General features: G+C 40.7%; 1 protein-coding gene across 5 annotated transcripts; it reads right to left on the minus strand.

Moving 5' to 3' along the window:
• Positions 1 to 1,418: 1,418 nt before the first annotated feature.
• On the minus strand, positions 1,419 to 27,700 carry HABP4 (hyaluronan binding protein 4). 5 transcript variants are annotated; one of them, XM_052777853.1, is made up of 8 exons: positions 27,242 to 27,700; positions 15,774 to 15,921; positions 14,715 to 14,873; positions 14,451 to 14,522; positions 12,025 to 12,108; positions 4,958 to 5,126; positions 3,010 to 3,192; positions 1,419 to 1,967 (listed from the first exon to the last, which is right to left on the minus strand). In XM_052777853.1, the coding sequence occupies exons 1-8, from the start codon at positions 27,594 to 27,596 to the stop codon at positions 1,911 to 1,913; spliced, it is 1,227 nt and encodes a 408-aa protein (XP_052633813.1). In that variant the 5' UTR covers positions 27,597 to 27,700; the 3' UTR covers positions 1,419 to 1,910. The 5 variants fall into 5 exon arrangements, with proteins under 5 accessions (XP_052633813.1, XP_052633812.1, XP_052633811.1 ...); XM_052777852.1 differs by having other exon boundaries at positions 3,034 to 3,192; positions 14,715 to 14,906; XM_052777851.1 differs by having other exon boundaries at positions 14,715 to 14,906.
• Between the last annotated feature and the right edge of the window lie 228 nt (positions 27,701 to 27,928).

Genomic DNA, 27,928 nt, shown 5'->3' on the forward strand with positions numbered 1-27,928 from the left:
TGACAGAAAACAGAGGTGAACCTTGCAAAGAAGCTCTCCACACCTATATACACATTTACCCCTGCAAGTAAAAACATAAATAAAAATTCAGACACATTCTTCCCTGTCTAATGGGGATAAGGGGAAAATGATGGGATAAGGGGAACAGGAAGGGAAGAACAATACCCCCATAGACAAAATCACTTCTCTTCCACAGTCATGAAATTGCCATTCTTGGCAGAAACACCCAAACACCTATTAAAAGAGCAGCAGCAGTTAAACTGCAGTGATTTCAAGTAGTAGCTTGTTCCTACGAGGTGAAAGAGTCATTTACATGATTTCATCCAGTTCAATTACTCAAAAAGCAGCAGCATGAGTTCCTTTAACAGCAGCACTTCGTTCGCTTTTGCACATTCTTTCTACTACAGGTTGTCAGAGCATCTCTATGCCACTAAAACGAGCTCCTTGTGGAATCTGAAATCTCATGTTATAGCAAATCATCATCCAAGTAATTTAACAATGTAAGAAAAGGCCTTTGGGCAGCACTGCTTTGCAGACCATCTGTTTGGAGCACACAGAAAAGAGTCAGTAGTTTTTCTAGAATTATTATATCCTACTTGTATAAAGCCTTACCACTGAGATAAGAGTTAATTTAAGTTTCTGAATACTCTTAGACCTTACTCCAAAGCAAAACAGTTTTTTTCTTCAAGTCTCATCCACTATTTGCTCTTAAAGGAGACTGCTTAGAAGCGATACAAAACAAAGTGAGGCAGACAGGAAGGAAAAAAAATAAAAAAAGGCTTATATTAATCTGCTTTCCCAGTAAATTGAAAGAATGAGTTCAAGTTGAGCAGGCATCTGAAGACTCCTTTCAGGCTGACAGCTACTTCCAAAATGTCCAGTGTGGTTGTGCTCTCATTTCTTTCCCTCATCACTTCTAGCACCATTTAATTGTTTCTCTCAGATCCCCAAGAACGGCTTTGAGTGTCCCCTTTGACAGGGAACAAGTTAGGGTATCTGACTCAAGTAAGGAAGTATGTTAAAGCTGCAAGAAAAGGACATCCCATCTCATCCCCATGTTACACAAACTTCTTGGTAAGGCATGAAACATTTTAGTTTGTAGCTATTCCTGCTAAAATTAAAAGCTTCCTTAACAGTTTAGTTCTCTTTAGCTCAAAATTCTTACTTTACTTCACTTTCAACATCTTCAAAGTAGATGCAGGTTATATCTTGTTACTGAAGCAAGACTTATGGTTAGCTATCAATTAAAAGCATCTGTGCTGCCTTAATTTTAAAGATCACTTTTGTTTAGAGAGATGTTCACCGTTTTGGGTGAGTAAGGTCAGCTGTTTAGGGTTTGGGGGTTTTTTTCTGACACATCCAAAGAGCAAAAGCTTCAATGTGTTACTCTGACTTGTGAAAATAATACCTCAAATCCAAACCAATAAGCACTTTCTTTTATTTGCCAAACTCTGAAGAACTGCAGCTTGTGACTGTGTGAAATACACACTTCACTCAAAGAAACAGGGAAAGCGGCTTTCAAATGTACAGTGAAATAGAGTCCCAACTGCAGACTGTATTGTACGGTTCACATTTCACCATGGTGTCATGGAGAACTCGATATAATCTCTATATACACATTTTTAAACACTGTACTCGTGAACTTCATTTGAAGCATTGTAGTGAAGTACTGCAAGCCTTCACACAGTTTTCACAAATGGAGGCAGACACTGGAACCTGTGACAAGTATCTCAGTCCACTGGTATCTCCAGAACCCAACTCCATTAGCAGAGGGCTGCAACCATTCCACACCAAACACCCAAACAGCTTTTCAAGTAGAAACCGACTTTCTTTATCCACACCAGCATAAAACTGGTCTCTTCACAGTTGCACCAAAGCTACTTTGAGATACCACCATTCATGACAGTTCTTCAAGCTAACGCTGGAAAATCCTCAGGATCATCAGGATTTGGAGCAACAAGCTGCACCTATCAAGTAAGAAAGGAAGCTTTATAAAAATGAATGCATTTCAAAACCACCTGACAGCTATGTTTATGAATTTTACTCTGAAAAGTGTTCATTCTATTCAAGTTAAATGCTTTGTATCCATCACTATCACAGAAATGCTAAGCATTTATCTCAGAAGTTATGACTAGTATAATTTCCTCAGTGTCAATGTATTTATAATGCTGATCTACTGCCTAGGGAGGACCAGAAGATCACAAGTTCTGCAGTACTGAAGTAAAGAAAAAAAGTAAAGCAATCTCACCCAAAATACTGTTTTTAGAAGCAACATTATTATCTTTTTACATTCTAAGGCTACTGCACTTATTGGATTGTAGTTTTAAACTCTATGCTCTGTTATTATAAAGAGCCTTTTTCATTCAGATGAAACATGCATCAAATCACTTCCGTATCACTCTACATTCCCAGCCTTAAAGTATTTTACTCATACTAGACAGAGGTAAACTGAGACCTTCAGTTAGTATATAGAATAAAGATGTCATTTTTCAGTGAGCAAATACTTTTTAATGGTTATATTGAACAGTTGTATCATTCTGTAGGATTCTGTCTTCATACAGAATGGTGGGATCCCAGATTTACTGATCTCACTCTCAGTAATCAAAGTACTATTACTGTACTACACTGAAATGTTTTGTAAGGGATACAAGCTTTTAGTCATTTAAATTACTTCCCAATTTATATAAAAACTCATTGCAGGAACAAATCTTCATTGCACCCTTTCCTCTAGTTACCATTACAGCAACTAGTAATCCGACCTTTTGAAATTTGTGTGTTAAGAGTTGTGAGCCTGAACCAGTATTTATTTTAAGGAACATGATATGGGTCATGAACTCAAAATAACCAGGCCAACATACTACGAGGCAGGAATTAGAAATAAGACTGTCACTACAGAAATCAGTAATTGTATGCAAAAGGGGGTGGGACACCCCCCCCCCCCCTGAACAACCAAAAAAAAAAAAACCAAACCCCAAGCAAACAACAACAAAAACCATAAAAACCATTTACCACTACTTCTGGTCGAGGTCCTGCCCCCTCAGCTTGTCTGCCACGACCACGACCACCTCGTGCTCCTCTTGATCCACGGCCAGGGCGAGGAAGACTCCCAAAATTAATATCCAGCTGAGATGTTATGTCATTCACTGGTCTTCGAAAGACATGAAAATCATCTTCAAAGTCTTCTTTTTGCAACTAAAAAGAAGATCTGGTTAAAGCCTATAGCTTCCATGTACAGCCTTCTCCCCTCCCTGATACATATACACATGTACACTTGTATTACAGACTAAGCAGCAGATAAATCAAGATGACATCCAGAATAGAAGACAGGCCTTAACCTGCACAGGGATTTAACAGAGGTGAAGCAATTGCAGTTTCCCAGATGCCTGGGATAGTTCTTTGCTGGCTCAGAGAGTCCTGGCAACAAAATCTTCTGTACCAGCTCTGTAACACTGAAGAGGTTTTTCAGAAATATCATCTATGAGGTTTTCTAAGTGACTTGAGAATCAGGCTTAAGCTACTTACTCCTACAATTCAAGTAATGGTTAAAAGGCCATAGTAAAGCACAGTATTTAGCTACTAACCAATCTATTATCTATTTGTCTGCAGCTATGAGATTACTGTTGTTTTAACTCTGTGTATTCCTAGTAGCTAGTGGATGTAAGACTATTTCCCATCACAATTTTAATGTGCACTGTAGTAATGATAACATATATGTAAACTCATCCCATACAGTGATGAATCACTTACTTTATTCAATGTCTAACACAGGGATTTGACTTGTCCATGTTATGCAGTTCCTGTACCTCCTATTCTATGTTCATTTTGACAAAGTCCCTTGATACTGCCAGCCAAGAAACTTTACGGGCAAAAAGAACAGAAACTTGCATGCACTCTTCACACACTTGCATACTCTCTTCAGAGCTTGTGAAAGATGTTCTCCTCACCACTACCACCATCTCCCTCAGAAAAGGAAGAGGGGATAATAGCAACTGTGACCACCAAAAGTCATACTAAAAAGGACGCAGGCCACTTCAGTATTAGTGTCTGTCCCTGGAAGCGCTCAATGACTTAAAGTGATTAAGGCTTAAAAAGCTGCAAGTTTTGATGTTAATATTACAAGTACACAAAGGATAATATGTGTATTCATACGTGCATGCAGACTTTAAGGATCAAAATTCCATCATGCTAGACTACGATTATATGCACATAGTTCTGTGACCCCCACAATGTGAAATGTAAGTAAGCAAGAATCTGTGAAAGAAGCTTCACCTCTCTCACCGTCGTATCAATAAACTAGAAGTTTTCCCTGATGTGTCAATCCCAGTAATATCGTGGAATAAAAGTTAGGGAAAAGGGCGGGGGGGAAGCACATTACAACACACCAAGGTCTCCAGAGTTAATTCTAAGAAGCAGGACCCTAAAACTAAAAAAATAAAAAAAAAAATATATATATATTTTCATATATTCCAAGTGCACAATGAAAGCTGGGATCCAGCACAGATGAGAAATAGGACACTTAGCATCCAGACTAACAGATGCCAAAACCCGCATTTAATATATACATGCAAGTGTATACTGGCAAGTCAGCTAAATAGGATTCAAACCTAGGATAAGAAGTGTTTAGTAAACCAAGTTTCTCTAGCAGCATTACCAGAAATCTACATAGGCAGCAGCAGCTAGGACACGGTTTTATATTGCTAAGACTGAGCCATAAGGTAGAACAACTTGATATATTACATATTTGCATACAAAATAAGGGTGATGATCTGAGAGAAGGAAATGAACAGATGGTAAGTTTAAAGCAAGTTTGGGGGCACTTATGTCATTACAGTAACAAAGCTTAGATACTGAATTCTAGTCTGTTCAGATTATACTAAAACTAGTAGAAAAAGAATAGAGACAGTTTCCTAACCCTGGCATAAAGCAGAGTTCACAGAATTCCTGAGGCAATGCTTACATCATCGCTATATTTTGACTTGTGAATCACCACTGCTTTGGAAGGAACAGTGGATTCTGGCTTCCGGATGTTGAATTCAGGCTTTGGTCGATTCTGTTGCTGAAGATTTTTCCACTCATCTAACGTCATTTCTTGAACTACTTCTTCCATTGGCTCTCCTTCAGCAACTCTAAAGGTTTATAGTTGTAAAGTAAAAACCATTAGCTTGCAACATGCCAGGATGAACAAGAACACTAATCTCTAAAGCAAGGATACTAAACAAAACATTTGGAATGTTTCCTCACCAAATTACTACCCTCAATTTCACTTACTCCACAGTAACTTGATGTGCAAGTTTTACATTAATGTAAGTTGGAAAATATACTTATGGCCTGTTTGAAATTAGTTGTATGAACAAATGCTCTCTCCAGCCTCCTCTAGTAAGTTCTGGTATTTATCCAGTCTCATTGTAAGTTCAAGCACTTCAGATTCTAGACAAAACCAGTCTGTCTTTTGATCTGGCATATATTCTCAACCCTACTGTTTAATAGTGGATCTACTCCTAGCAAATACAGCCATAGTAAAAAAAGCATACCAAGCAGTTTTAGAACACCCCAGTTGCATGGTTTTATTGACTCATACTGCAGGATGACAATATGAGATGGATTCATGTTTCAGTGCAGCTTTCAGTCATCAAAAAGACATGACGATCACACCATGAGATCTTCTAGGCAATTAACATTTCCTTTGTTAATTTCACAAGATGCTTCTTTGATTTCTTTTGTCAGATGTAGTAGCACGCAAGGAGACAATATTTATCACCTGGCAAAACCAGATTAAACCTAGTCCAGTTTTAATTTGTCACAAAGTACAATAATTATGGTATGTTCAAGGAAAACATATGGAGTACATTGGAGTCTGCCTTGCATATTCTTGAACTATAAAGACAGAAGTCCAAGGTTTTATGTCTGTATTCATAAGAGAAGATACACAAGACAAAACTGAAGATTTTTCTCCACTCATCACTGCTTGACTACTCCTCTGACACTTTTCTGAGGCTGACCAGGACTGACTTGCCCAGGACCAGCTGCTATTAGGGTACACTACAGGTGTACCTTTTCCTGATATTTGCAGAAAGCTATTCCCTACTAAGCAGCATCACACGCAGGGAGCAAAACTCACTTCATCACCATAATTGTTTGCTGCGGAAACAAATCAAATATCATGAACTACAGGAAAACCTGCACTGATTACTCCCAGACACTTGAGAAACCATTTCTCCCTTCTCCCACACAAAACTGTTATTGCAATAGCAGTCGAAGTTGGTCAAGTACTTCCCTAACATCAATTTTTCCAGAAAACCCTTTAATTAGGTCCCTTCTGGTGGGAGAACTGTGGATTTGTTTTTCCTCACTCAATCGCAGTTGCAAGTCTTCTTCTACCAAAAGCTGATGATTTTTCCGATGTAAATATACAGTTGATTAGTTGTAAGTTGGAAATCTATTTTATCATGGAAAGATGCAGAGTCAAATAATACTCAGTGAACTGTGCATTTTGGTTTTGAAGTTGTACAAGCACCCTGTGAGAACACACACATATGTTGGGAGTGTTCTGTACATTTAGAACTAGCCTATATAGGAACAGGCCTGCTCCCTCTTCCTACTTGATCTTGCAGAGAACCATTCTATTTCTTGCCAGTCAAAATTATACAATAATTTCCTGAAGCACCCAGCATATGACAGGTAGAAGCAGAACTGAACAGTAAGACAGCCCTTAATTTTGGTTCTAGGATGAACACAGTTTTAAATGCACTTCACAGAAAAATAAAAATATGCAAGTCCTGTACTACATGCCTACCCTCTGACACGTCTTCATGCCTTGTTATCTTGAAAATTCCAGCTATAGCAACCCGAAGTTAGAGGTTAAAAGACTGGTAAGCAGCTTGTAGTTCCATACTGATTAAGACGATCTGAAACTATATTAGAAAGACTGTTAAGAAAAAAAATTAACCCGTTTATTGAGTTAAATAAAAAGGATACTGGTGTAAGACGCAGCTGCTTCTGGAAAAACACCAACAGATACTGTTCCATGTGTAAGAACCAACTGCACCACAAACATTTCAATTTGTTGTCCTCAAGAGTAAGTAGCCAGATAATTTTTGATCAATTATCTGAAGCTTCAGTTTGGGGAATAGGTGCTGGAAAAAGAAGACTAGCTGCAAGCACCCAGAGGAAGGAAAAAAGAGGAAGTAAACTAATAAAAAGTGGCTCTATTAAATTGGTTTAATTTCTTCCTAAGCCACTACGTCAGGACAAAATCAGTAAATTGCGTATCTGAACTTTAGGAAGTCTTTTGTCCTCCTCTCCCATTAAGTTTTCACCACATTAGGGAGACACTGTTTCAGTCCTTGGCACTAGCTGTAGAAAGATACAGAACTGATTGCAACAAGTACTTGAAAAGTAGCTATCAGTCTTTGAATTTGCAAAAGAAAAACAAGTATTTGAGTGGACCTTTAAGGCCAGCTCTGTGCAGTTATCCACAGTGTAATACATAATACATTTACTGCATTTTCTATGGCACAAAACTTGCAAAAGAAAAGGGCAATAGCGCAAGTGTTCAAGAATACTTAAGAGCTGACCAGTGGTATGGATGCTAAAGCAACCAAGTGAGTGATTTGAAAACAAACAACCAAAACAACCACCCCCAGAAAGTCCAAAGGACAAGCAGAAATATATACTCTCAGGCAAAAGTATCAGCTACTCAAACACAGAAAGAACCACTAGCAAGGCAGAAGCTCTGATGGAGGGATCCCAACGCCCCAAACCATGCAAGAGTATTGCAGGTAACCCAGTCAAGCTTAACTTTAAATCAACAGCATTTGTCCCTTCTGCAACAGCATACTACTATAAGGAGAGACATCAACAGTTTTGTTTGGAACAGATGTCACTGCTGGTAGGGTGGAACAAGGTCTCAACTAAGTAATGTCTTCTACGTGGGAACAGGAAGAAAGTCCAGAATAGAACTTCAAGACAGGTATGAGGTCTAAAACACGTGATCTACATGGGAAGCCTTTAAAGAGATGCTGAGGAGGAAACATACATAACGCTAAAAAAGAAAGAAAATTTTGCATATCCACGATCTTAAGGCAAGACACTCAGGATCAAAAAAAAAAACCAAACCACAGCAGTTTCTATTTTCAAAGTATCGGAAAGACAATCAAGCGACAGTGAAATCTCTATCAGTACAGGACATTAAAATCAACTAGACAGGTAGGAGAAGTGGCACAGTTATAGTTGGTCATGCCTTGGGTCAGCAAGGCCCCTTTCAGGTCTAAATTTCTATGATCATAAGACAACACAAGGACATTTCACTACACAGCAAATTGACCTCTCAGAAAAGCAAATCACAAGTATTGCTTTGAAAAGTACACATCTATCAAAAACAACTGCTTGCCTGTTCTACAGGAAATACTGGTAGATTTACACTGCAAATGTTTGGTTTTTTCAATGGCAAAGTACAGTTTGATTTTTACTCCAAAGGATGGTTTCAACTGGCAGGTTATTAGCACTACAAATTTGTTTTAGGATGCCTAGACTCTCAAGCAGAACACCTCCTATTAGTGAAGCACAGCAACAGGAACCTGCATATCACATTTTGGACAGAGACTCGATTGTAGCAGGTTATTTTGGGCACCAAGCCTGCATGGAAGTGCACTCTGTGCATTACTTTCTACCTTCTAACCTCACCCATTTTTAGTAACTGCTTGGTGAGCATTTTCATTAATCAAGATAATAAGCTCCTTGGCACACCAACAATCACACTTACAAAATATTGCCAGACACCTAAGCGCAGCCTCTGGACATGAACAAACTGAATTCACAATGCAAGTACATACCAAAACACCAAATGGGAGCCTTCAGTAATGGTTTGTACTGCTTCAGTGTTTTCAATGCATGAGTATAACCCTCCCACTATGCCTTGTTTACTGTGCATACCTTTCTTGCAGGAACTGCTCTACGTGAACATATTAATATGCAGGAGAAATGCAAATAGAAAAGAACGGCGTTCAGCTCAGTTATTCAGCTGATTATTTTTGTATCATTAAAAATTATGATAGTGGGTCTTTTTCAGATCAGTTTTTGTATTATTCAGCTGCACAAAGCAAATTTTTATTTAGCTTTTATCAAGAAATCAATGACATGAATCTTTCCTATTAAACATAATTTACAGGAGCGTTACCACCAGTTATAGCAAAATTCAGAAAGTTAAACAAGGTAAGACCAAGCGACAACTGCACAAGTTAACTATAGAAGAAAAACACCGAACTAAATACTTATGAAGATCTGGCCTGGTCTATGGAAAGCTCTATGTCACTATTTAAAAAAAAAAAACAAACCAAAAAAACAACCAAACACCACAACCCCAAACAAGAGAGGTAAATAGCTCAGCAAACATGAAGACAAATTTTGAAAGCTTCCTATTAAATGACCAGAAGAATACAGAGCTCCACCAAAAAGGAATAAAGTCCTGTGTAAGGAAAAGGAAGAAAACCCCACAGAATAAATACTAACTCTGCAAATACCTTTGATAGGAACTGATGAGACTATGTGTCATACTGAATAAAATCATTCATTTGAATTACCAGTCAACATGAGTGTGTTACATTGTTCAGACTGCGAAGACAAGTTCAACAGAAAGCAGCTGTGAGGAAAGCTTATACTGCTGTAGTACTTGTGTATTTTATACTTACTACTTGCAGCAAAAAAAACCCCACTATTAGCATGCAGTTTGGGATGCTATAAGGAGAGACAGATATTGTTGATACACTCAAGGAAATTTGCAGACATGGAAAGAAATAACTTGTATCAAGAAGTATCAAAGAAACTCTTGTCCTGCAATACTTCGCAAATGGAAGCTCAAGAACAGCAATGTGGACACAGTCCTGAAGGCAAGACTCCGTAAGTTACAGAAGCCTATAGAAGCCTTTCCAGAGTTGCATTGAAATTAGCCAGTACCACCCCAGAAAGCTATACAGTATCTCCACGCAGACAGATTATTGCCAACTTCCAGGAATACTGTTTCCATTTAAAAGGAAAAAAAAAAAAAAGTAACAACAGGAAAGAGAAGGAGAAGAAACAAACCCAAGTTTTCCAACTTTTCCTCAATACAAACACACAACTGCAATAAGGCAGTAGAAAAGAAATGGATTCCTTGGAGTCGCTGCAATTAAGGGTCAAAATGAGAACAACCCTAGCAGTAGCTTAAGCAAACACACCCCCCAACACCCTCAATATTGCGGCTGTAGCGAAAGCAGAAGGTAGCCTAGCTACAATCTTTTGCTGGTGTGTTACCTGCCAGAAGACAGCAATTCTGGAGAGCAGGGGCAACCTAAGCATACAAGACCTTAAAATACATCCCAAAGCCTGAAAACCATACCCCACCAGCTTTTGCTTTTAAATATTAAAAGAACAACAAAAATAATTCCACCTTGCTAGGGTGTATGCCATACAGCCATCTCTAATTACCTAGGCACTATTCGCATGTCTCCTCTTCTGTTTTAAAACCCAGAGTCACCAAGCTGATACTACGCCCACAGGTAAGTGCAATGAGGTATATGTAATTCATATTTTGTATACAGATATTTAAGTCTTCCGGACAATATTTACTGCACTGAAAAGAGTATACAATGCAGAATTTTGTACTTGTAGGTTATTTGCTTTTTTGAATCTTACAGATTTCAGTGGACTATTCCTAAATGAAGCTTTTTTTAAAAACATGAAGAGGAATAAAATTTCCAGAAAGGTTCACAGTCTGACCAAATACCTAATGATCTCTGAGAAAGGGAAAAGAATTAAAGACAACTGGCATATTCTGTCAGATGCCTTTTCCACTACAACATATACTTCTCATGCCTTACCCTCTACAAGCAACTGATGTCAGGACACACTTAAAAAGAGCTTGAATTGGAGTAGAAACAAATACAAGTCTGAAACAAGTAAGCGTACCAGTGGTTGACAAAAAAAGCTGAATAACTGTTCTCTGTCAAAAACTGAATTTTTGACAGTTTATCTATACTACCCATCTGATTTAAGTTAGTCTAGAAACAGTTTTCTGGAAATCCAATCATAGTCATTCAATTTCAGAGACAGACTTCCCTATCTATAGACACCTCTAGATACATACTAAAAGCTAATTTAAAATTAAAAGAATCAAAGCTATATCAACTCAACTTCTTACAGGGTTATACAACCCAAACATATAAAACAGGTTTTGTAGTCTAGTCAGTTTTATAATTAAGAAATGAACCAAGGCCACCAATAACTGGAGCTGCATCATTAGGTAAAAAAGACTTCAGAGCAACAGAAGAGAAGGCTGACATATTGCACTGACCCTCTTTCATTCATTAGAAGATTTCACCATAAGCTATTTGATTATTCTTTAAAGTCTCTTACTTGGACAAGATTGTCCAGTTACTTTTTCTTAAGTAAGTGTTTATTTGCTGTGAAGTAAATTCTCACTGGAGACTGATCAGAATGAAATCCAGAACACAAGGGGCAGATTTCTCTCTCAATTTCTCCACTTCTAAGGCTCACTGCAAGACCATTTCCAGCAAGTTTTTCAAGGTCTACAGAGGTCCTTCATGAAGAGATGACAACTGCATGGAATTAGTGATTGATGAATACTGACTTAGAGAATTTTATCTTAGTGTATTTTAATTGATCGCATAGGCACTTTGAATACCTTTTTCTCAGAGAACTTCAAAAAGTAGGGTAGTTTTTATAAATTAGACTAGTTAAAAAGGTAACAGACAATATGTAGCTTCTCCTTCAATTACCACCAAATCTTAGGAATGTAAGCACCACTGGGCAATTAAATGCAATCTGCAGCTGTATAAACCAAGCTTTAGTCAGAATTAGGGATGGATTTTCTTGACTCACAAATACAGACAAAGCTTTTCTATTTTTAAATATGTGCACTAGCAAAACTTCACAGTTCACATTTCAAGTGTACCTCCCAATACAAGTATACCAGTAACAGTCAATTGTTTTCTTTGCATTTGTAAAGAAAATATTTTAGTCAGACTATACTTGTTCCGAGGCTCTCCTTCAGATGCCCCTGGCTGCTCAGCTCTTTCTGCAGTCTCTTCCATAGGAGCAGTCTGTTCCATCCCACTAAAACAGTAAACAAAAAAACCACAAAGTCTTCATGGGTCACACTGGAAAAAAACCTTGCAGAACAATACATCACTTTTTTTCCAGAATTCCTTGGAAGGGGGAAAAAATAGAGGGGAAAAACTCTAGGATCATAAGCAGAAACTAGATCTACTAAGTGACTAGTTGAGCAACTAACAAAATGAAAAGTGTTAGGAAAATCCGACTTCTAGATACTTTTAATCAAAAAAAGTGAAAAGCATTCAATTGTGAATACTAAATACCAGTACTTGATTACAGTATATCACTGATATTTGGGTTTGCCTTTTTGTTTCTTTTCAACTACTAAAATGGTAAAATTCATACTCCAAGTTCATATTTTCTGTAACACAGACATTTTTTCACTGTTAAATGAGAGCAGTAGCATACTTACTTTCATTCCACTGGTAAGCATATATATTTAAAGTTACACCTTCTAGCTTCCATGCATCATTGAGACAATTAAGGCACAGACATGCTTTTAGAGTTTAGACAACTCCAATTCAATGTCTCTTCCACCACACACACCACATCACAAGAAAGCGTTGGTATCTCGTGTTTATATCCTCGGATGCTACTGAACTAAAAAAAAATTAACTAGGGAGAATAAATATAAGGGATCTTAGGTTTCTTGTATTTTATGAAGTTCACACAACCTTCCCTGACATCCTACAGAAGCTAGTTTTGTGCCTTTAGTCAGCTAGTTTTGTGCTATCAGCTTAAAACTATGTTAACCTAGCTGATCCTTTGTTTTGAAAAAACAGAGTACCTGACTGTCATGGTTTAACCCCAGCCAGCAATTAAGGACCACACAGCCACTCGCTCACTCCTCCCCCCACCCAGTGGGATGGGGAGGAAAGTAGAAAAAAAAGTAAAACTCATGGGTTGAGATAGGAACGATTTAATAACTAAAGTAAAATAACATATAATACTATCAACAATAATAAAAATGTAATAATAACAATAATAATAGTAATGAAAAGGAATTAAAAAAAAAAAAAAAGACAAGTGATGCACAATGTAATTGCTCACCACCTGCAGACCAATGCCTGAGCAGCGATCTGCCCCTCCTGGACAACTCCCCCCAGTTTATGTACTGGGCATGATATCACATGGTATGGAATATCCCTTTGGCTAGTTCGGGTCAGCTGTCCTGGCTGTGTTCCCTCCCAACTTCTTGTGCACGTACCTGCTTGCTGGCAGAGTATGGCAAACTGAAAAATCCTTAACTTAGGATAAGCACTACATAGCAACAACTAAAACATCAGTGTGTTGTCAACATTATCCTCACACTAAATCCAAAACACACTGTACCAGCTACTAAGAAGAAAATTAACTCTCTCCCAGCCAAAACCAGGACACTAACCAATCTTTTACTTTTAGTATGAAATGTTATAGAAGAGACAGTAGTTAGTACAACTTTTCAGAAGAATTTGGAATATCAAGTCCCAAAATTATTACCCATCAAGGCTGTATTTTTCAACCTTTTAGCCAGATTGCCTGAATCCATGATCCAAGTTTTAAAAATAATTCACTTCTGTGAATTAGTGTGTACATGGCCAAAGTTTGCTGTAAGTTCAAAGCGCTGCCTTTTCTCTGTCCTTTATCAGCCTGCAGTTAAAGAGTTCTAGATGTACATGAGAACAAAAGCTACTGCAAAGTGTAGCATATTGCTAGGTGCAAAGAATGCACAAAAGCCAACAGTTCCAGTGAGCTTTTTGCAAATCTGAACAGAAAACAATATGAGAAATACAGAATTGAATTGAAAATTCCCAATTTTTTTTTTAATCTGACCATTCATAAGCCATCACATGCTGTTACTAATCCTCCTGTGCACTTTAAAATGTATTTCAGTGGTAGAGTCTGCTAAATATTACCTCCAGAGCCACACTCAATTGTATTACAGCTTTGCAATTTAGAAATGATCCATTAAACTTGAGAAAGAGACTGGACTTTAAGCCCACTAACAGAGTTTCAATCTTTTAATCGGCATTTTGTAGCAATGCCATTAAATACCAGAGTCCCAATTACATGACTATTGAGAAAAGTCATAACTTATTTCAGTTAAAAAACAACTTGGCCCCAGTTAAAAGAGTTTGGCAGTCTTAACTGAAGAAACATCACCATGCCTTTGCTACAATTTAATCTCACCAGCATGAAGGAGACAAGTTCAGAAAACTGTAAAACTATGTTCGTCACAATAATTACTAGAAAGCAAGGCTTATAAAGCTCAAAATGGACATGAAACTGATGAACAGAAAATGGTGATCTAAGGTGGGCCATGCAAAATGATGATTTATGGAGGGCACAAGTATGTGTTGTACCTGGTATCATCTTTAACTGTTCCCCAGTTGCGAGCTCCACCTCCACCCTTTTTGTCATCTGCTTTCATTCTTCTAGAAGGAGAAACAGGGTTTTCTGAGATTAAGAGGTTTTTTCCATTAGGACCTCAAACTACAATCAGTATTGACTTTTTGCCAGCCAACTTGGATATAGAAGAAGGGAACAGAATACTTTAGAGATACAACTGCAGTGCTGACTATTGTTTACTTGTACACCAAGTAAGAAGCAGCACACAGAACACTTACGTTTTATCATTCCCACGTCTTTCAAATTCCTGTTTTCCTCTTTGATCAGAGCCATCAAAACTTCTATTTATTCCACCACCTCTTCCTCTACCTCGCACTCCACCTCTTCCTCCACCACGACCTCTTATTGGCCTTCCGTGGTCTAATCTTTCAGTTGGTCTAAAAAGAAGATTTCTAGTCAGATTTTTGTTCCTACAGAACAGTTAACAAGGAGAAAAGAAATTTGTAAGGTTGCATTTGTGCAGCTGTGAGAGACATCAGTATGTGAGAGCTACTGTACAATTTTTAGACTTCATCTTGACACAGCATGCAGTACGGTTGTTTTAGTTTTGTCATTAAGAATGGACATAAACTAAACTCGGGGAATTATTACAGATAACAGGAATAGAAAGTTATAGAAAGTTCAGCTGTTTACTGATAACACTGAAAACATTAGAGAAGCTAAATAGAACATTATAAAACTGTCAAATCTTCAGCAACTTTATCAGGCAATAGCTGCACTGTCTAAACCCAGATTTATATGCAACTACTAAAAATTTCAGGGAACTTGTTAAATACCAACTATTGCGATCTAAAGTAAGAACAGCCACGCTCTCAAGCATTAAAGGTTTAGGTGGAATTTTCTAGTACTTATAAAGAAAGCAAAATTGATATGTAGTAAATAGTATGACAAAGGTTTATTTTCAATTCGAGCAGTAAAATTCATTCAACTTGGAACCGGCACCACATGTTCTGCAAAGCTTGGTACACAAGCTCAGAAATGAACATCTATGTTGCAGACTAAGAGTTACGTTTTCAGATCTTTACACTTTTCAGTTTCGCCTTACATTTCTAACATTTAACAAAACTGCACCAAATCAATGTGTGAGGAAGCTGAAATTACAGCTCTGACGGGCATGAACTAAGTTGTCTGGCAACAAATCTACACACTAATAATGCAACCATGCCTTCAAGTCACATCTGGCTACTAGATCTGTTTTAAGAAGGTTAGGTCTTTCCCTTCCCACCCATGTGCAGACCCTCCATGAGGCACCTTACTTTTCCCTGTATGATACATACCTTTCCACTGTGAATTCCGCTTGTCTTTCTGTTTCATAGGTACGGTACTCCCTGAAAGATGGTCTCCCTTCAGTTTTGTCTTGTTTCACCTCTAGTCGTCTGTTACTGAACCCTTGCTGTTCTCCTGCCTTGGGTGCTCGCTTCTGGCCTACACAAACACACACGCATAGATTACTAACAGGTTAATAACAGCTGAATTTCACTTACCAAACTACTGACTGAGTGGATTACACCTTACAGTCTTCTGCTTCACCCTCTCCCACCCCAGGTCCACCAAAATATTAAAAGCACTTAATGTTGCCAGACACTGTTTTAAAGACATCTACTTACTTTCCCTTCTGTATTGATGAACATGTCACAGGCAAAAATACTATGGGTGTTGACACAGCTCAGACATTTCCGGAAAAGACAGGATAAAGAAAAATCTTATTTTGCTCACATTAAGTCACTGAAATGGAGAACAAACTGTTTGTCTCATGTTCTCTCAAAGATCTTTCTAGTGTACTACAGGACAAGGAAGAGAAGCTTCAATGGAAAACGTGAATTGCAAGACGGCTGCAAGAGCAATGAAGGTGGAGGAAAGCGGAGGACCATTAGAGATAGGCATTAGTTGTTGATCATGAGGACAACACACCTCCTGCCACATGAGCTGAATTTAGAAGTCTGAGCCTGCACCTCTACTTAAAGCTCACAGCTATGGTATCCAACAACCAGAAGAGGGTCACCTCCTTCTGTTACTGTTCTATGGAGGAGAGGACCATTCACCAACACTACAAGTCATTGAGTTTAAGTGGCAGAAACCCAAGCAGTAACTACAACGGCTCCAACACTACTAACTGATTCTCAAATGTCAACATATTCCAAGATAAAATGCATTTAAGCTTTTTGGGGCTTTATTCAGCCATTGCGGGAGTTAAGGAGGAGCAGGTTGGGCAGGGTCAATGCAGAGAAATTGTGCATTATAAGAGAGAATAAACTGAGGTTATAAACTCAACCCATATACATCTAGCATAAGATTGAAGTTCATTATGTGCTTCCTTCCTCATTTTCCCAAATTCTGTGCTCTATTTAAGACAAAGTTCCCTAGAAGCAAGCAAGCCTTCTGTCTGCTAGGCCCCTATACTTACACTATTGGCTGAAAAAGATGTTGGTTTAAGTCAATCGAGTGAGGAACTACAGAAACACTGGTCTCAGACCAACAAAACTGAGCTATCCTTTTCACAAGAAGCACCTGTGCAATGCTGAGCAAGTTACTGAACTCAGGTTAGTGGACAAGTGACAGTCCTGGCTAGTGTGCCTCTGTTGCTAGCACATAAAGTGAAAAAAAGCCTATTCTATGTCACAATATTAAGATACAAATTAATTCATAGCTCCATAGAAATGCCTGTATAAGATCTCTGATCAAAGCTTAGGTGGCAAACATGAAGTCTGTAACATCATTTTTGAAAAGAAAACTTCAAAGAACTATCCACTTGGTGGTAGAAGAGTTGTAAATAAAGCTTTTTGTTATGCAGTAAGGACAGTCGTATCTGTACAAAGATAGTTCTATCTGTGCTGCAGAAGCAACCCTAGCTTTGGTTTTCTTTAAACTACAAACCACTTGACATAATATATTCCAGTAATTCTCTCTTCTTAAGGTTTGGAGTAGCTCAATCCTTAGAGCAGCAAGCATATTTGTATCCCCCAAATTATGACGTTATCTCTGGATAAAGGACAACTTTTGAAATCAGTTTCTGAGTAAGATTTTCAAAACAGGATGCTTTAATAAAAAGCAAAATTATAAATAATACAGAATTGTACCTCTTGTTGTGAAACATGTCTGCTCTATGCACATCTCAACTACACCGCCAACTATACAAGTGTTAATTCCAAATTGGAATCTTGCCGTGGAAAAAGTGACTACTCATTTCTGACCTCATTTTTACTCATTTTGTTTGAATCTGAATGCGCAACTGCAATACAACAGTGCATTTTTATCTATTTTTGAGCCTCTCACTGGCTATGAGAAACATCAGTTATTCTAAACAGATTAACTTTGCAAGAATGCAGTAGTCAGAGACCACCTTCTCTATGTACTTAGTATTAACCTCAATTTCACCTTTTAAGTACCACTTAAAAGTACTTTAAAACAAGTCTTCTTGCCAGATATGCCAGTGTATTACATGTCACTAGCACTGACCATGCTAGACAAAGCAGTCAGCTCTACTCTGATTTCAGTGCAAGGCTATTTCACTTTGATTCTAACAGGTGGCTATAATTACTGCAGATGGATTTTAAATACTAGGAAGATTATTTGCAGCACTTATTACCTGTATAAAAACATTTTTAACTGGTTTGACAGGCATGCAGCCATGGATTAAAATGGTATGCAGCAACTACACCTCTCTAATAAGCCAAGTCACCCTTAGGGCAGAAGCTTGTGACCTGCTCGTGAATCAGTTCAAATACCAGCAAAACTTTCAGCTCTGCATATAAAGGCAAACTAAACTGGAGCCTGGCAGCAGTGATAGCATAAGCTATCCAATTTTAATCCTCTGCCATACGTCTGTCCCAATGCAGACTCATTTTTACTTAAGGAGCTGAAGGGCCACCTACCCTTTGGGAAAAAAAAAACCAAACCAACAAACCAAACCAAAACATGAGCAATCTTGTGTAGCGCTGCCATAATAGCTTTCACTTAAAAAGAACTGGACTATGCTTTGAATGCTTGTTAATTACCTCTCCAAGTACACCCCAATTTTGTCTGCTTGTTTGCATATATAGACTGGTATGCAGGTTTTCTTCAAAACCACAAAAAAAAGCTCTGGAATTGTGTGGACCATCTACTTGAGGTCTTATGAACATCATGCTGAAAACTGAAGACTGCTCGTTCCTAGCTACCGAGTTTAGCCTCTTTTTAAGGTGGTTTTTCTGTGTCTTATAGTTACATCTGTCATCTGTATTCAGCTGAAGATGTTGCCCTCTGTTGCTCACCTCACCACCACTTCCCTGGAAGGTTACTGCAGCAGCGCAGTCTGTCGGCTGAGTTGCCTGTCACACTACTTTCTAAACTGAGGAATCGGAAAAGAAATCTGATGCTTAAACTGTTTCAATGGACACAGCCTTTTTTTTTTTTTTTCCCCAGAAGCAGCAGCTCAGCTATTATTACAGAGAAAGACATCTGTAAATACTAAAATTACCAGGTATTAGAACTAGACATTACTAAAGAAAAAAGCCCAGTTTTACGAGCCATTGTTAAAACCCTAAATCATACAGAGCTAATGTACTTAAGTAGTTTTCACTTTCCCCACAACAATACTTTACTATCAGTATTAGTTTCGTTTATACTGCAGCATTTAGATAGGCTTTCTAGAAAAGTGTTTTTCATAAGCATGTATCACAGAACTGACAACTGGGAAAGCAGAAGTTGTATTTTTAAGATCTGCATTGCCTGGTTTCCCAGACACTGGATATCTATGGATTAACAGATGGATTTAAAACAATGCTGCAAAATCTAGCTGCCTTTGCAGTGTTGTTCTCTAGCTTTCACCAAGTTTCCCTATCCATATCATGTGTCCTCAAGCAAGTGGGACTTTTGCTTGGGAAGAGATAGTTTGCTACATTTTGTGGGCTCTTAACTGGCCCCCACTGAGACAGCATGCTCGCACCTTTTTTTTTTAATTTTTAGTTTTTGTGCAGCAAACCCTGGCTTTAGACAAACACCACAACGAGCCCAGGTTGCAACTGCTATCAGTGACTACCAGCTAGACCAGAAATCTTGCTTTGTTTCCCCCATTCCCTTTCGTAAGGAGCATGGCAGGTGAGGGTGGCAGCTGGCACGCAATTCATGGGCTGAGGGAGGTTACTGCTGCAAAGAGCACTGAAACCTTGTATTCTGACATAAAATCTTTCACCAACGACAGATTGTTGGATAAGCCCAATTTGAGCTCTCCACAGATGGCAACTGGACTGCACGCCCAGTAACTCTCCCCTTGAGCAGGGATGCCTCTAAATATAAAACCCAAGAAAAAGACAAGTGATGCACAATGCAATTGCTCACCACTCGCTGACCAGTGCCGGGGCAGCAATCCACCCCTCCCGGCCAACTCCCCCCAGTTTATATACTGGGCATGACATTCTATGGAATGGAATATCCCTTTGGCTAGTTTGAGTCAGCTGTCCTGGCTGTGCTCCCTCCCAGCTTCTTGTGCACCTACCTGGCAGAGCATGGGAAACTGAAAAATCCTTAACTTAAGATAAGCACTACATAGCAACAACTAAAACATCAGTGTGTTGTCAACATTATTCTCACACTAAATCCAAAACACACTGTACCAGCTACTAAGATGAAAATTAACTCTCTCCAGCCAAAACCAGGACACCCAGTGAGACAATTCCATCAATACTTCCATTTCCACAAATCTGCATTTTGCCTGGGATGAAGAAGTGCCAAATGAAGAATTATTTCTATTTTGCCCAAGTAGCACACATGGGAACACAGCAAAGGCAAACTGACTGTAGTTTTGATTCAGTTAGTATGAACATTAGAGTTACCATAGTAGCCAGATGAAAGACTTATATATCTTATCGCATGTATTTGAAAAAACCAAAATACTTTCCACCTGGCAATCTACCCTTAGAATCAAAGACTATAAGCATTGATTTATGGAGGACAGATCCACAGATGGGCTGCCATGTCTTCACCTAGACTGCTGTCCAATTAGATATATGCTTTGATACATCAACGTCACCCTACAGCAAGAAGGGCCACAGGCCAATTATAGTGTCTGTAGAAAAAGCGTTCTTTCTCCTTGTTTCACAAAGTCTGTCTGAAATTATCTCCCTTTATTTCTGTAAAAAAAGAAACAATAAATATTCTTTGCCTTCTTCAAGTCTCACCTGCAGTTCTATATACACTCCATTTGTACCCGCAGACACCTCCTCTCAAAACAAAAACCTTAATTTAAATTTCTCCCAATACATAAATCATTCTGTAAGTTTCATCATGCATGTCACTCTAGTGTGCTTTTTCTAGTCTTATCATCTTTGAGGTGACCAAAAGAGCAGACACACTTCAAGACATGGGAAGGAGAGATTCCTTCAAAGGCATAACAATTCCTTTTCTATTTTCTTTGCTACTGCTACCTCAGTAATTCCCAACACTGCTTCTCTCCTAGATGGCAACTGGAAATAGACCTGCTGTTCTACTCTTAACATTCCCAATGACTCCAAGCTCCCTCTCCTAAACTACAATAGTTTGAATTAGAAAAATCTTTCACATTGCAGTATAGCTTGCAACGCTGCCCCCCGCCTGGATCCATGTTCTCCCGTACATATTACTTTACACTTACTGATAGAGAATTTCCTCTGTCATTTCATAGCTCATTTACAGTATGTAATTCGTGTCATTGCCCTGCAACTCTTCTTCTACTGGGCTAAATAACCTTGTACCAGCAAATTTCAGTTATTTATCCCTCTCACAGCTCTTTTAGCAGACTTCCCACCCACCTACAAACACACAAAATAAGAAATTTAAACTGTGCTTCAAATTTTTCATTTCAGGCAAGTTTCAACTGCCTTGTAGATGTTAAAACAAAGCTAACAGCAGCACAATCACTGGTCCTAAATTCAAATCTCTCCACTTACTCCAAGAGACCCTTCTTTCCTCTGCTTTCAGCTTAACAGCTCATGTTTAAATTAAAAAATCTGAGCCTCAAGAAACGAGTTAATGGGAGTTCAGAGGAAATGAAGGAAGTACAAAAACCAAAGAGGAATACTGCTCTGGTTGGTCTGGAATGAAGGCAAGTGGAGAAATTGTGCTATAATTCAAGGATCTCTGTCATTAACTATGGCTGCATGCAAACACATTATTTCATTACCATCTCAGTAACACAGTAATACCTATAGATGGACAACTTATCTTCCTTTACAATAAAGCTGCATAACTGGAAATAGTAAAAGACAGTTCACACTCTCAGGGACTTATTTTGCTGTATTTCAGAGTGTAGCAAATTTAAGACTACACAAACAATCTTCCTTCCTCCCCTTTGCATGTGTGTGTCCATGTGATTTTAATTCCAAACTTCAAGCAATTAATTTTGTGAACTAAAGCATGGCTAATTACATGATCTGCAGAATAATACCACAGTATCCCAAAATACAAAAAAAGGCTTCAGCTATTGCATGCAACACACCAAAGACAGACATATGGAGTTAAGACTCTATTCTGTGCTATTTTGTTTTCATGTGTGCCAGTACTCAATTACAGAATTGCCTACTGCAGCTTTCCTCTGGACAATCCTTATTACTATGTAGCTGAAAGAATGATATCAGAATAAATTATTTTAAAATAAGAAAATTGCAGCAAGTATAAGATAAAATTCCCCAGAGACATTCTGTACCACATTAACTTAAAAACTGTAGCTAAAAAACTCAAACATGTAGTATTCAGGAACTACATCTAAATGTTACACGAGTCATCAAATGTACATGAAAGAAGAAAACCTTTTAGAGATTTTAGTAACAAAGGTTTAGAGATTTCAACAGAACAGACCTTATTACTGCATGATCAACAAATTTAATTTGCCTGGACCAGCAAAGAATGCAAGCTCTGCAACTGGGCCTTTTGAATAAAGAGCTGGCAAATGCAGTTTGGCCACTGTGCTAAGAATGAACTGAGTTAACATTAAGTGGTGCAATTATAAGAGCTGTAATACCTACAAATAGCCTCTACCCAAATCCTCAGCATACAGTATAAAAATCACAAAACAACGCAGTCAGTAAAAGAGAAAAAGTACATCATTAAGGTCAAAAGTGTAGGTTTTGGCAGGCTATAAAATAGGAGTCCATTTTCTCCTTAAAGAAAGATTAAAAAATAGTCTCCTTAAAGTTGTGTCAATTCACAATAGTTTCGATCTGAAAGGTCAAAGAACAGGATTATCCAGCAAAGTCCTCTTACGAGGTTTGTTTCAAATTGAAAACATCTCCAGAAATTAAGTAAAAACTCCTCTGGAAAAGGCAGTGAAGAACAAAAAAAATGTTGACTTACAGAACTTTGTGAGTAAATCTTCCACTCTAACATCAAAACATAACACCAAAAGAAGTCTCTCAGACTACTGTAAAGCTTTTTATATATTGCAAGATCGAAGACTAGACTTGCTTCAAGTCTTTCTATTTAATATGCTCAAGAAATAATACAATAATAAAACAAAAATCGTGAAACTTTTAACAAGACTTTTTGTAACCCAAACAAGCAAAATGCCACAGTAATTAGATAAAACAGCCTGGAGGGGGTCCAAAGGAGGGCCATGAAGATGACCAAAGGGCTGCAGAGCCTGCCCTACGCGGAAAGACTGAAGGAGGTAGGTCTCTTCTCCCTGGAGAAGAGAAGGCTCGGTGGGGGCCATATCACAGTAGTCCAGTACTTGAAGGGCAGCTACAAAGAGGATGGAGGCACTCTCTTCACAAGGAGCCACAGGGAGAAGACAAGGGGCAACAGGTACAAGCTGCACGAGGAGAGGTTTCATCTCAGTATCAGAAAGAAACTGATAACAATCATTCACTGGAACAACCTCCCCAGGGACATTGTGGAGTCCCTGTCACTGGAGATTTTCAAGATGTGATGGGACAGGGTGCTAGATGATCTCTTCTAGGCTGCCCTTCCCAGGAAAGGCTGGACCAGACAATCCGTCAAGGTTCCTTCCAAGCTGGGCTGTTATGTGATGATTCTATGAACACTAGTACAATACAGACTGAACTTTGTCTTTCCAACCATAATACCAGACTCTGATTCAGCTCTTCAGACAGGTCTAGATGCTTCTTTATGGTGTCTAACTCCTAATCAGTGAAATTAAATTAGACGGAGTTATGCCCAAAATCAGGGGGGAATCACAAAGAAAAAGACTGGAAACAAAATCTTTTAAATTTTATTTAAAAAAAAAAAAGTTTAGACATTAGTTTCACAACGTAGTAATTTTAACCAATATTATTTACTTCCCCAAACAGAGGTGCACTCTTCTAGCAATGCATCTATCATTAGAAGCTTTATGCCAAATTGAGCTGGTATGAGGACCTTCCCACGTGGTTACTCATCCTCAACCTCAACCGTTAACCTGACAGTCCTCTTAATCTTTTACTGTTGTATTGGCTTTGTGTGGCAAGGTTTTGGTAGCAGGGGGTGGGGGTTACAGGGGTGGCTTCTGTGAGAAGCTGCTGGAAGCTTCCCCTGTGTCCGACAGTGCCAATACCAACCAGCTCTAAGACAGACTCGCCACCGGCCAAGGCTGAGCCCATCAGTGACAGTGTTAGCGCCTCTGTGATAACATATTTAAGAAGGACAAAAAAGTTGCTGGGACAGACAGAAATGGCAGCTGGAGAGAGGAGTGAGAACATGTAAGAGAAACACCTTTGCAGACACCGAAGTCAGTGAAGAAGGAGGGGGAGGAAATGCTCCAGGCGCCGGAGCAGAGATTCCCCTGCGGCCCATGGGAAAGACCATGGTGAGGCAGGCTGTCCCCCTGCAGCCCAGGGAGGTCCACGGTGGAGCAGATATCCACCTGCAGCCCATGGAGGACCCCACACCAGAGCAGGTGGATGCCCGAAGGAGGCTGTGACCCCGTGGGAAGCCCACGCTGGAGCAGGCTCCTGGCAGGACCTGTGGAGAGAGGAGCCCATGCTGGAGCAGGTTTTCTGGCAGGACTTGTGACCCCGTGGGGGACCCACGCTGGAGCAGTGTGCTCCTGAAGGACTGCACACCGTGGAAGGGACCCATGCTGGAGCAGTTTGTGAAGAACTGCAGCCCGTGGGAATGACCCATGTTGGAGAAGTTCGTGGAGGACTGTCTCCTGTGGGAGGGACCTCAAGCTGGAGCAGGGGAAGAGTGTGATGAGTCCTGCCCCTGAGGAGGATGAAGCGGCAGAGATAATGTGTGATGAACTGACCGTAAACCCCATTCCCCATCCCGCTGCGCCGCTGGGGGGGGTAGGTAGAGAATTTGGGAGTGAAGTTGTGCCCGGGAAGAAGGGAGGAGTGGAGGGAAGGTGTTTTGAGATTTGGTTTTATTTCTCATTACCCTACTCTGGTTGATTTGTAATAAATTGAGTTAATTTTCCCCAAGTTGAGTCTGTTTTGCCCATGACGGTAATTGGTGAGTGATCTCTCCTGTCCTTATCTCGACCCACAAGCCCTTTGTTACATTTTTCTCTCCCCTGTCCAGCTGAGGAGGGGGGAGTGATAGAACGGCTTTGGTGGGCACCTAGCATCCAGCCAGGGTCAAGCCGCCACAACTGTTAAGCTGATATTCCCCTTAATCTTTTGCTTTATATTTGCCAGCTACACCATCACTGTATTTGCCCTAAGTCAGAGAGTGATCTCTGTCCTTCAGAGCAGCCTTGCTAAGACAGCACATCCAAGGGAGGAGCATGCAGACAGGACCAAGTTGCAACTCTCTGCCCTGGTTTAGCATCCTGAGCACTAGACATTTACAGTCCTTACATCACAAGCCCAAGACATAAACATACAGCACACACAAAATCCAGGATAGCCACTTTCTTCAAAGAAGAAGGTGCAGCATTTTTCAGAGCAAATAACTTTTCTTAAAATTCACTTTCGCAAAGGCTACTATACGCCAGCAGTCTTTTCTCCATTTTAGACTAGCAGGAAATTAAAATAATAAAATAAAAATTAAAAAAATAATAATTAAAATAAGGTGCACATGCCTGATGTCTCCATATGAGAAACTGGGTTTCTTAATATCACGGTAGCAGAAAATAGTCCAAGACGCTCCACGGGGTCACTGTGTATTACCACAGAGTTACACTCAGAACCTGCATGCTCAAGATACTTATAGACAAGTAGGAGGTAAAGGATGCTCTTCACATACTTCCACGCTCCTGGTAAGTTACTGATAACCACCAGTTCTTGTTCGAGAACTTTTTCATCAAAACTTGAGACTTTGCTGTTCACTGAACAGGTTCCTTCGCCTTCTGTTGATAACCACAACAAAGTATCCTTTAAATAAAATAAGCCTTTTACTAGTGTGAGTGTTGGTCTTACAGGCAGAGATGTCTGACAAACTCACATAACAACCACAGAGGAATCTCAAAAGATAAGTTTCATACAACTGTCCAAAGGGTCAGTGACAACTTGCTAAGATCATCCTCTACAAAGACGCTCATTAACTATGGCATATTTGGCATTGAAAGATTCTCTGCTCCACAGGGTCAAATAATTGCTGTTACAGCAGTGTAAGACTGTAAGTCTAAGCAACAGAATCGGTAGCACTGCCAACGACTTCATGGAGCAATAACCCCGATTCAAAGGCCACACCTCTTTCCTACGGCATTAAAACATGCAGTTCAGTTACCGTGAATTTAACAGGAGCTTTTACTACAGGAGACAATTAGTATCCTCAGCATAGTTAATGTGGCAAGGTTCACTGCCCGCTGCAGGAGAACGGGAATTTACAACAACAACTCAAGAGCCTAGAACTAGAGATTCTCAATATTTGGAAACCATCAGCCAGCTCTCCGATACTTGAGATACCGAATCCAGCAACCTGAATACCTCAATACCAGGTAAGTAATAACAATCAGACTCGCAAAACTGCTTCCAAATGCAAGGACCTATAGCCCAGCAAAGCCTTCAGCTTGGAAGAGGACCGTGCCAGACATTCTGATACAAAAGCCAACTGGCTCCCTGTTCCCCCAAGCAACATCTAGCACCAAAACCTAGCAGCTGACAACCTAGACCATTCCTGAACACCAAGCTAGAGGTCACCCAGAAAATAGGCTTTTATTCAAAGGTTTGGGCATCAACACAAGCTTAAGGCAAACTAAGCGCAGGTCCCCGGACATGTTATAACCCTGAAGAAGGCGAGTGCCAGAAGACTCACAAGGACCAAGAAAGCAAGCCTGGAAGCGTCAAACACCAAAGGAAAACGGCCAGGGTGACAAGCAATGGACTGCAGCAACAGGGACGCTAAACCAGCATGAAAACTAGAGATGCTGCAGCAGAAGAGTTAATACTCTCCCAGTTGCCTCCCGCGACTATTTCCGAAGTTTTCATTTACTCGTCCGAATGCCCGTTTCCCCGCTGAAGCCTCCCGCGCAGGCTGGCAGAGCTCCGCAAGACCGCGTCGGCAGCGTGCCCAACGCCGGCCACCCGCAGCAACGCTCCGCTTGTCACCGGTTTCTCCCCGGGGACCTTCGCGTATGCATTCACAACGACAAAAAAGGACAATAAACTGGGGTTTTCTCAGCCCCGCTTTGACCCTGCTCCCGACAAGCACCTGCACGCCGCACCACGGCTGCCAGGAGGCACAGGGCAAGCCCGGAGCCAGCGCCGACCCGAGCCGCGGGCCCCGGGCTGCCCGCACCGGCCCCGCGCCGCCGGGACCTCACGCCTCAGGAGAGCCGGCTGGCCGGGCCGCCCGCCCCCAGCCGCCCCCGCCCGCCTCGCCTCGCCCCGCTGAGGAGGCGCCGCCGGCGTACCGGGCTGCGGCGGCCCCCCGGCGACCGAGGGGTTCCCGAGCTGCTTGCGCTCCTTCTGGGACTCTCTCTTGCCGCCGCCGCCGCCCGCCCTGCCGCCGGGACCAGCTCTCCTGGCGGTCGCCGCCTCGTCGCGCTTCTTGCGCTGCTGCTGGCGGCGCTCGGCCTCGCGCAGGATGTCGAAGGGGTCCGACTCGTCGTCCAGCAGCTGGTAGAAGCGGTTGGCGACGGCGCAACCGAAGTTCTCCTGCATGACGGCAGCCACCGCGCTGTCCACCGGCCCTTTCATCGCCGCCGCGGACGACCGCCGCCGCGCCCCCGCCGCTGCGGCCCCGGGGCTGCCACTGCCGCTGCGCATAGCCGGACCGACGAGCGCGGCGGGAGAGAGAGCGCGACAAGAAACGGCCGCCGCTCCGGCTCGACGCTAGGCAAACCGCCGCACCATTACTATTGCCGTTTCCGTTGTCGTTGCCCCACCCTCCGCCGAGCCACGACAGCCAATCGGGCTTCGGAACTCCCGGCCGCTCCGCAGCCACCACCTATCAACGCCGCCGGTCCCACCTACCGCCGACGAGCGCGACCAATGCCAAATAACGGCAAGGGCCAGCAACCAATCCCGGCTTTAGGCTCCGTCCCGGCCCCGGTTCGCGGCTACGGCCAATCAGGCCGCAGCGCCGGCACGGCCAATTA

Source organism: Harpia harpyja, chromosome Z (genome assembly GCF_026419915.1).
Source record: "Harpia harpyja isolate bHarHar1 chromosome Z, bHarHar1 primary haplotype, whole genome shotgun sequence".
Lineage (NCBI taxonomy): Eukaryota > Metazoa > Chordata > Aves > Accipitriformes > Accipitridae > Harpia > Harpia harpyja.